Source organism: Sander lucioperca, chromosome 18 (genome assembly GCF_008315115.2).
Source record: "Sander lucioperca isolate FBNREF2018 chromosome 18, SLUC_FBN_1.2, whole genome shotgun sequence".
Lineage (NCBI taxonomy): Eukaryota > Metazoa > Chordata > Actinopteri > Perciformes > Percidae > Sander > Sander lucioperca.
Genome location: NC_050190.1, coordinates 27,504,534 through 27,514,533, shown reverse-complemented (window position 1 = coordinate 27,514,533; position 10,000 = coordinate 27,504,534). Strand labels below are relative to the sequence as shown.

The 10,000-nt window shown below is 50.0% G+C and overlaps 2 protein-coding genes across 2 annotated transcripts in view; both read right to left on the bottom strand.

Annotated features, from left to right (window-relative positions):
* The window catches only part of kiaa0586 (KIAA0586 ortholog), a 41,295-nt gene that overhangs the window by 29,340 nt on the left and 1,955 nt on the right, over nt 1-10,000 (bottom strand). The window contains exons 4-8 of the mRNA XM_031304642.2: nt 9,363-9,567; nt 9,138-9,208; nt 8,865-8,943; nt 8,681-8,786; nt 4,464-4,584 (exon numbers count right to left, since the gene is read on the bottom strand). Coding sequence (XP_031160502.2) covers nt 4,464-4,584; nt 8,681-8,786; nt 8,865-8,943; nt 9,138-9,208; nt 9,363-9,567 — 582 coding nt within the window. The remainder of the gene's footprint in view (nt 1-4,463; nt 4,585-8,680; nt 8,787-8,864; nt 8,944-9,137; nt 9,209-9,362; nt 9,568-10,000) is intronic.
* On the bottom strand, nt 440-3,065 carry irf2bpl (interferon regulatory factor 2 binding protein-like). The gene has a single exon (XM_031304643.2). The coding sequence runs from the start codon at nt 2,969-2,971 to the stop codon at nt 887-889; it is 2,085 nt and encodes a 694-aa protein (XP_031160503.2). The 5' UTR covers nt 2,972-3,065; the 3' UTR covers nt 440-886.

Here is a 10,000-nt window from a genome sequence, read left to right as displayed (position 1 = left end):
AAATAATCAGGACTTTTTGCATGTATAGAGCCAGCATATTTCCACCAGACTCCATGTAAATAATCAGTACTTTTAGCGTGTATAGAGCCAGCATATTTCCACCAGACTCCATGTAAATAATCAGGACTTTTAGCGTGTATAGAGCCAGCATATTTCCACCAGAATCCATGTAAATAATCAGTACTTTTAGCGTGTATAGAGCCAGCATATCTCCACCAGACTCCATGTAAATAATCAGGACTTTTAGCGTGTATAGAGCCAGCATATCTCCACCAGACTCCATGTAAATAATCAGGACTTTTAGCGTGTATAGAGCCAGCATATTTCCACCAGACTCCATGTAAATAATCAGGACTTTTAGCGTGTATAGAGCCAGCATATTTCCACCAGACTCCATGTAAATAATCAGTACTTTTAGCGTGTATAGAGCCAGCATATTTCCACATGTAAATGGGTGAATTAAGGGTTTATTTCAACCAAACCAGAGTGGTGATTGTCGGAACAGTGGAAAGATGAACCAAGACGGCTTTTGGTAGTTTGATTTAGTTTCTATCCACTTTGAATGAAGTGTGTTTTACGATGATAAAAGTACTGATTATTTACATGGAGTCTGGTGGGTTTGGTGATGGTGATTTCAGGGCTGTTTCATGTTAAATAAAAATTATTTTACAGTTACTCTTTCTTACTTCTCTTGATTAATACAGGATCAATTTCAAAAGATTATTATTTCCATTAGTCAGTTAGACACAAAAACATGGGACTATAGGGTCCAGGTTAAAAAAAACAAACCTTAAAGTTACCCTTTAAAGATGAATTATCTCCACTGACAGAAAGTGTTGAGGCTCAGCTGCAGACTGTTTCACATCAATGTGTCCTCTCCTTCCTCTCAGGGGTCTCTCTCCTTCTTTACCTTCACATCTCCAGCCAGGATGGTTGCTATCTCCCCCTGCATGAAGGCCCAGGGCACGTTGGAGCCGACCAGCGGGCACTTCTCCCCGCTGGGGCAGTACACCTCGCCAGAGGCTCCCTGGGCCTTGATGCTCTCTCTGGAGCACGGGAAGCAGAACTTGTGGTTCGGCGCAGAGGGACACTGCACGAAGTGTGTGTCTTCTAACCGTTCGTGGCAGATGGTGCAGCACAGCGGCCCGCTGTTCGCCATGGTGGGGGAGTCAGGCACGTGCTGGTCCTGCTGTGACGTTGTAGACATCCCGAGGTCTCCGTTGCGAGATGAGAGGCGCCTCTGTCCGGACACGGAGGAGCTGGGAGAGGATACGGGACTGCTGCTGCTGTTGTTGTGTCTGGAGGAGGAAGTAGTGGAGTGAACAGAGTCTCCGTCCTTGTTGTTGTTGGGGGAGTGCTGCACGTTCACGAGGGTATCCGCGACTGACATGAGCGCCGTCATGGGGGACTGTCCGTTCTGCGGCGGCGGAGGAGGAGGAGCAGCAACGGTGGAGGGATCTGGGGGTGTGGAGCGGCCCGAGGGGAACGAACCGGCCCCCATGGAGAGTTTGAGCGCTTCGGTCTGGCTGTTGATCCACTGCTGTCTCTGCTGTTCCTCCTCCGGCTCAGGGGACGCCCTCCTCTTCCTCACGCCACCTCTGGAGCTGCCGCTGCTGCTCCCGCTGCCTGAAGCCAGAGCTCGGCCGGGAAGCACCAGGGAGGTGGGCAGCAGCGGGAAGCTGCTGTCGATGTAGGGCTGTGGCAACATGTCTCCCCCTACTCCCTCCTTAAAGAACCGTAAGGACTCGGGTAATAAATCCCCCAGCAGACGCCAGTCCCCCGAGCCGTGCTTCTTCTCGTACTCCAGATATTTAAACCCTGAGGACAAACCTCTCCCGAAGTCCTTCATGCAGTCCTGGTACATCTGCTTGGCCACCCCCGAGGCGCTGGAGAACACGTTCCCGGAGCCACTCGGGTACTCCACGAAGATCTTCAGCTCGTGCTCCATGCCGGGTTTGCACACGGCATCGAAAGCGAACACCCTCCCAAGCAGCGCGTGATCTTTCTTGAAGCGCACGTCGAACGGAATACAGCCGGATAAAGCGACCAGCGTGTCCCTCACGGGCTTCGGTTTGCCCGCCCACTCGTCCTGCCTGTTCCTGAGGCTGTCGCTCAGCTCGGCCAGAGTCTCCACGTTACGCTGCTTCTCCTTCAGCTCGCGCTCTTGCTGGTCAGTTTCCCGCTTCGCTCCGGGCTCGCAGGCTCCACCGACCGCTGAGCTATGCGGGGCGGCTCTTCCCGCTATTCCGTGCGATGCGGTCTGAGGAAGCAGGCTCGGCGGTACGTTCATCGGTCCCGAGGCCGGCACCAGCCCGCTGTGGGTCCTGCTCCTTGAGTTCGGGCTCTGTCGGCTAGAGTTCGGGCTCTGTCGGTTTAACTCAGGCGGTCCTTCGTTTGATTTGAAACCGTTGGGTGCTCCGAGTCCGTTGGGCAGCCTGCTGTAGTCAAACCGAGCCCGGTTATCTGCGCCGAGCGAGTACCGGTCCACGCCAGGCTGCTGAGGCTGCCCCACCGGCTCTTTCCCGCTCAGTAACAGCGCCTGGCTCTTTGCCAGGCCGGGCTGTGGCTGCCCAGGTGCTCCAGTGGGGGATCTTCCCTCCTGGAAGCCGTGAGCGCGCTTCAGGTGGCGAGTTGTCTCGATGACAAACTCGATCCGGTCCGCGCCCTCGTAGTTGACGCAGCCGCGGCACACGGGCTCGGTAAAGTCCCAGATCATGGCCCAGGGCATGCGGGGCAGGTCGCACAGATAACATGACTGTCTGCGGGACGAGGAGAGCTGCGGGGAGGACATCTTCCCTCGGCCCGGCTCCCTCCCTGCCTCCTCTGCACAGAGCTCGGAAATCAAGCCGGAGAGGACGGACTGCAGCGACTGCTCTGCTCTCAGGTTATTGTTCCTCCTGCTGCTGCTGCAGCTGAGAGGAGAAAGGGAGGAGGGGGAGGGTCTGCGCTTTTTTTTTTTCTTCCTCTGCATGCCTCTGAGAGAAGCTGAGGAATTTTGGATAGTGTACCCCTCCCCCTTTCTAGGAATGCCACCTTGTAGAGTAAGTGATGTCACCCCCCCCCCCTTCACACTGCAGCTTATGACGCTACTATATGACGATAGACCTTTTTGTTAAAGAGTAAGATCCTTTTAGTTTAACATAAAATAGCCCAGAAATCACCATCACCAAACCCACCAGACTCCATGTAAATAATCAGGACTTTTAGCGTGTATAGAGCCAGCATATCTCCACCAGACTCCATGTAAATAATCAGGACTTTTAGCGTGTATAGAGCCGGCGTATTTCCACCAGACTCCATGTAAATAATCAGGACTTTTAGTGTGTATAGAGCCGGCGTATTTCCACCAGACTCCATGTAAATAATCAGGACTTTTAGCGTGTATAGAGCCAGCATATCTCCACATGTAAATGGGTGAATTAAGGGTTTATTTCAACCAAACCAGAGTGGTGATTGTTGGAACAGTGGTAAGATGAACCAAGACGGCTTTTGGTAGTTTGATTTAGTTTCTGTCCACTTTGAATGAAGTGTGTTTTACGATGATAAAAGTCCTGATTATTTACATGGAGTCTGGTGGGTTTGGTGATGGTGAACATTAGTCCTGTAGGGTTACATTACAGCTTGGTTCTGGTTTAATACTGGACCAGTTTCACAGATTGTTGTTCCATCAGACACTCAGACACACAAACATGGTCCATGGTGGCTTTGAAGAGAGCCCATATAATAGATATAAAATACACTGATTATGGAGAAATAGCTCATACACCTGTCTCTTTAATACAGACATTAATCAATAGATGAATTGGTGAAATGGTGGTCTGCTGCAGAGACATGAAGGAAAAACACATCTAGGAGTTGCTAGGCAGATTTCACCTCTGTTATTCTCTCTCTCTCTCTCTCTCCCTCTCTGTCTCTCAGCCTCTCTCTCTCTCTCTCCCTCGGTCTCTCTTCTCTCTCTGTCTCTCAGCCTCTCTCTCTCACTCTCTCCCTCTCTCTCTCTGTCTCTCTTCTCTCTCTCACACATAGACACATACTGATGGATACTGTCTGTGTTGCCGTGGAAACGCGCCTGGCAACCGTGCTGTGAGGATGTGAGGAAGCAGCAGCCTCGTTCGGCCCGACTCTCTCTCACTCTGAATGATTATACTATGCACACAAACACACACACAGACACACACACACAAACACACGCACGCACGCACGCACACACACACACACACACACACACAACACCGCACGCACGCACGCACCACAGACACACACACACACACACACACACACACCAAACACACACAGCACACACACACCACGACACACACACACACACACACACACACACACACACACACACACACACACACACACACACACACACACAGACACACACACACTCTGCAGGATTCTGTCTCTGTTTAACAAAACTGTCACGCTCCACCCGCAGAAACCCCTCCCCCCCCCTTCACCTGATTTGCTCTGGCCATCGGTCACGGTGGGGTGTTGCCATGGCAACTGGGCCGGTCTCCACGGAGGCGGCGGGAGCTCTGGTTGCCGAGGAACCTTGCTTCTGGTTGCTAAGGACATTTCCTGACGGAGAGAGAGAAGAGTGTCAGAGGTCAGAGGAGGGGGGGGGGGCTTTTTTAAAAGGGTTCTTAAGACACAAACACACACACACAGAGACACACACACACACACACACACATACAGAAACATACACACACACACACACACACACACAGAGAGACAAACACACACACACGCACAAAATTTAGGTGCACCCAAATTTTTCCTCCCGTCGCCGTTAACGCCACAATTTCAAGATCACCTTTTTATCACGCTCCATATACATTCATATATATATTATGTCAATTATTTTAATCAACAATAAGGAGTTGGTACATTTTTTTTTATTTGAAGCACAATTATACTGTCCTCAAAGTCTTATAGCTTCAACAACAATAACAGAGCCAGATAGCCCAGTAGCTCATACAGGGAGAGAGAGAGGGAGGGAGGGAGAGAGAGAGGGAGGGAGAGAGAGAGAGAACGATGTACTGAAGGTATGCTCCTCACAGAGTACGGTCCAGCAGGGCTGGATGCTCTTTGGCGGGTCAGTGGCGTTAACGTCTTGTGTATGAAATGTCTGTATCGTCCCTGGCTGCGCTGTGTTTTTATGAACTATGATAATGTGGCCGTGGGTCACATCTCTCGCCCAGGTCCAGCAGGCTCCGTCTCACGCTATTACTCAACCAACTGAACTTAGTTACATTCAATAACTTCTTCTGTGTTTTTCACCGTGGCGGCCGCAATAACAGAGAGTTACCAGCAGAAACACTGGTACCAATACAGGTTCCCCTCTCATGCTTAATATACAGCTGTGTTAATAACAATTACAACTGTAGACAAATGTCAGCAGTGTGGACCGGCAGCGCTGTGTCTGTCTGCATGTTGCAGGGGGGCTGTGTGTGAGTGAATGGGGGGGGGGGGGGGCCTGCACGGAGAGAGATCCAATCACAGGCACGGCTTTACAGAAGAAATGGGTCAAGTAACGCAACATTAAACCACATCCATATAAACGACATCGGATGAGAGGACGTTAGGGGCACCGGTGAGACCTAGGAACAATCTTAGTCGCACCCTTACACATTTTGGTCACATACGCGACCACATTGGTCGCACTCTAGAGCCCAGGGAAGGTTGGTGGTTCGATCCCTGGCCCTGCAGTCCCATGTCGAAGTGTCCTTGGGCAAGACACTGAACCCAGAGTTGCCCCCCCGATGCTGCGTCATCGGAGTGTAAATGTGTGTGAGTGTTTATCTGATGAGCAGGTGGCTCCTTGTACGGCAGCCTCGGATACAGCGTATGAATGTGTGAATGGTGAATGGTTCCTGTACTATGTTAAAGCTCTTTGAGTAGTCGTTAAGACTAGAAAAGAGCTACATAAGATTTACATTTACACAGACACACACACAGACACACACACACACACACACACACACACACACACAGAGACACACATGCAACAAAACTCTTAAGGCTGTTTGACGATCCTCTACATCCTCAGGGAGAGGACGTAGTAAAGACAGAGAGAGAGACTAAAAATAGCCTGCAGCTGCAAACAGAAGCACACTCATCTGTTCTGCTGCATCAGAGTGAGATGGGTGTTTCCATGGCAACAGCACATCCCATCATGAGTCAGAGAGACGCTGGCACCGCCTGCTGGTCGCAACGCCTCATAACCTCTGACTGTCTGATGGCCTTTCTCCACCACTAGTACCAGCTCTACTCTACTCTGATAGTACCAGCTCTACTCTACTCTGATAGTACCAGCTCTACTCTACTCTACTAGTACCAGCTCTACTCTACTCTGATAGTACCAGCTCTACTCTACTCTACTAGTACCAGCTCTACTCTACTCTGATAGTACCAGCTCTACTCTACTCTACTAGTACCAGCTCTACTCTACTCTGATAGTACCAGCTCTACTCTACTCTACTAGTACCAGCTCTACTCTACTCTGATAGTACCAGCTCTACTCTACTCTACTAGTACCAGCTCTACTCTACTCTACTAGTACCAGCTCTACTCTACTCTGATAGTACCAGCTCTACTCTACTCTGATAGTACCAGCTCTACTCTACTCTGATAGTACCAGCTCTACTCTACTCTGATAGTACCAGCTCTACTCTACTCTGATAGTACCAGCTCTACTCTACTCTACTAGTACCAGCTCTACTCTACTCTACTAGTACCAGCTCTACTCTACTCTACTAGTACCAGCTCTACTCTACTCTGATAGTACCAGCTCTACTCTACTCTACTAGTACCAGCTCTACTCTACTCTGATAGTACCAGCTCTACTCTACTCTACTAGTACCAGCTCTACTCTACTCTACTAGTACCAGCTCTACTCTACTCTACTAGTACCAGCTCTACTCTACTCTACTAGTACCAGCTCTACTCTACTCTGATAGTACCAGCTCTACTCTACTCTACTAGTACCAGCTCTACTCTACTCTACTAGTACCAGCTCTACTCTACTCTGATAGTACCAGCACTACTCTACTCTGATAGTACCAGCTCTACTCTACTCTACTAGTACCAGCTCTACTCTACTCTACTAGTACCAGCTCTACTCTACTCTGATAGTACCAGCTCTACTCTACTCTACTAGTACCAGCTCTACTCTACTCTACTCTACTCAGCTTGTCCGCGGTGTCCTGTCCTTCTTCTCCCATTACAGATTTGGTACCGCCTCATGCGTGAGGCGAGCGTGGCTGGTCGTCATAGCGACGCTGCAGGAAACTGCCATGACCTAACACGACACACACCCAGAACGTGGAAGGTGTGTGTTTGATTTGCAGCATGTGGCTGTTTGCCACACACACATACCGAAACACACACACACACACACACACACACACACACACACACACACACACACACACACACACACACACACACACACACACACACACACACAGTTTGCCAGAAGACACATTTAGTTTCTAAAGAAGCTGGAGGAGGCAAATACACACCGCTGGTTAAACTATTTAAAGATGGCGGGTTAGTTCAGGACACCCCCCATCTGTCACTTTCACATCACCTTTTGGGATCTCCTCAGCTCGCTGGGAACCTGGACGGAGCTGGTACTGAACACAGTACCTGTTAGCAGGTACCAGGGACTATTTTCAGACTGGAAAACCAAAAAAGGCGAGTAGAGTCGAGCAGGTACCGTGTGGTGGGAAAACGCCATGAGGCTACGTTCAGACTGCAGGATCAAGTGGCCCAAATCTGATGTTTTTGGGGTCAAGTGACCAGGTGAGACTTCTTCAGAAGTAGTGTCATCAACACTCAAATCAGATGTAGACCGCTTCCATATGTGGTCCTGAATCAGACCCAGGTCTGATGTAGACCGCTTCCATATGTGGTCCTGAATCAGACCCAGATCTGATGTGTTTCAATGCAGCCGCAGTGTGAACAACCAAGGAGGATTTGATGGGACTTTTACCTCAATAACCCTCGCTGCCCCCTCGCACCCCCTGCTCCCGGTGCCGCTGTCAACCAGGGTCTCCTAGTGTCTCCTGTAGTCAGGTGTGTCCTCCAGTCTGAGCTGATGTCTCCTGTAGTCAGGTGTGTCCTCCAGTCTGAGCTGATGTCTCCTGTAGTCAGGTGTGTCCTCCAGTCTGAGCTGATGTCTCCTGTAGTCAGGTGTGTTCGGTGACCAGAGCAGACGTAGTAACATCTCTTGTGAAACAATGTCTGATTATTGTAATGAAATGAGCTGGTTTGACCACTAGACCAGAACACAGGACCTTCTTCCTGTATTTACTTTCTTGCTCCCGCCCCCCAGACACATCCGACCAATAAGAGGGCTGGACGTTCTTGCGTGGTTTGTAATGATGCATGTTGGTACGTTTGGATTTGTCCAGGTGTGAAACCAAACCAAACTGCTCCAAGTTCACTAACTCACCAACTCATTCAGACCAAAGCAAACGATCTACAGGTTTCCTGTACGGACTCTCCCTCCGCTGTAAAACACTCTGATTGGCCACCGCAGACTTTTTTTCCAAAAGTTGACTGTCTCAATTTCCCTTCCTTCTCCCCCTTTTCTTTCTCCCCCGCTGCGTTTCTTTCCAGCCCCCCAAACATCCAAAATGTCTGCAGAGACTCCAGAGATGTTTACCTGCAGCGTCCGGCAGGTGAGTGACCTGCAGACCTGAAGCCGTGAGGTCAGAGGTCACGGGGGTGTGGCCTGTCAGCATCCGCAGGGCCGACTCCAGCAGCTGGCTCTGATTGGAAGAGAGGAGAGCCAATGAGCGATCAGAGACAGACAGAGTCAGGTAGGGCTGACACACACACGAGGTTACCTGCAGCTGCTGGCTGTGCAGCGTCTCCAGGTGATGCAGCGTCTGCTGGCTCAGGCCACGCCCCCTGGCCACGCCCTCCCTGAAGAACAGAGCAGGCAGTGATGTCACAGTGATGATTCGATATGTATGTTGTGTGTATATGTGTGCATCTATGTGTATGCGTCTGTGTGTCTCTGTTTGTGTGTGTGTGTGTGTGTGTGTGTGTGTGTGTGTGTGTCTGTGTGTATGTCTGTGTGCGTGTGTGTGTGTGTGTGTGTGTGTGTGTGTGTGTACCTGTCAGCCTGCAGCAGCTGCTGAACTCCTTCTACCAGCTGAGAGACTCGAGCCTCCATATCTGACTGAGCCTGAACACAGTATGAAGGTAAAATACTGCATTTTGTTGGTAAAATACTGCATTTTGTTGGTAAAATACTGCCGGTTTAAAGAAATGCAAATAACCCAGAGAGTTTTTGTCTCCTGTCCCAGAATGCATCTGTGGTGTAGCCAGACTCAATCTACCTTGATTAGAGGAGCAGCGGCTGCGACAGCTGCTGCAGCTGCTGCGTTGGTGGCTTCTCCAAGGCTACCAGAGGGCACCCCCGCCAACCCCACTGCATCCTGGGAGCTGGTGCTCGGGCCGGGAGCGTCCTGGGAGCCGGTCTGGAGCGGCCCTGAGTCCAACAGCTGCACACTGACCTCCCTCCTGTTGGGGGCGCTGTGAGACCTGAGCACAGACAAACAAACAGTTTTCAGAGTAAAAGACTCCCCATCACCAAACCCACCAGACTCCATGTAAATAATCAGGACTTTTATCATGGTAAAACACACTTCATTCAAAGTGGACAGAAACTAAATCAAACTATCAAAAGCCGTCTTGGTTCATCTTTCCACTGTTCCGACAATCACCACTCTGGTTTGGTTGAAATAAACCCTTAATTCACCCATTTACATGTGGAAATATGCTGGCTCTATACACGCTAAAAGTCCTGATTATTTACATGGAGTCTGGTGGAAATATGCTGGCTCTATACACGCTAAAAGTACTGATTATTTACATGGAGTCTGGTGGAAATATGCTGGCTCTATACACGCTAAAAGTACTGATTATTTACATGGAGTCTGGTGGAAATATGCTGGCTCTATATACGCTAAAAGTC

Bases quoted from the DNA above. Each gene is read 5' to 3' on its own strand.
- irf2bpl (XM_031304643.2), bottom strand. From the start codon at position 2,971: ATGCAGAGGAAGAAAAAAAAAAAGCGCAGACCCTCCCCCTCCTCCCTT.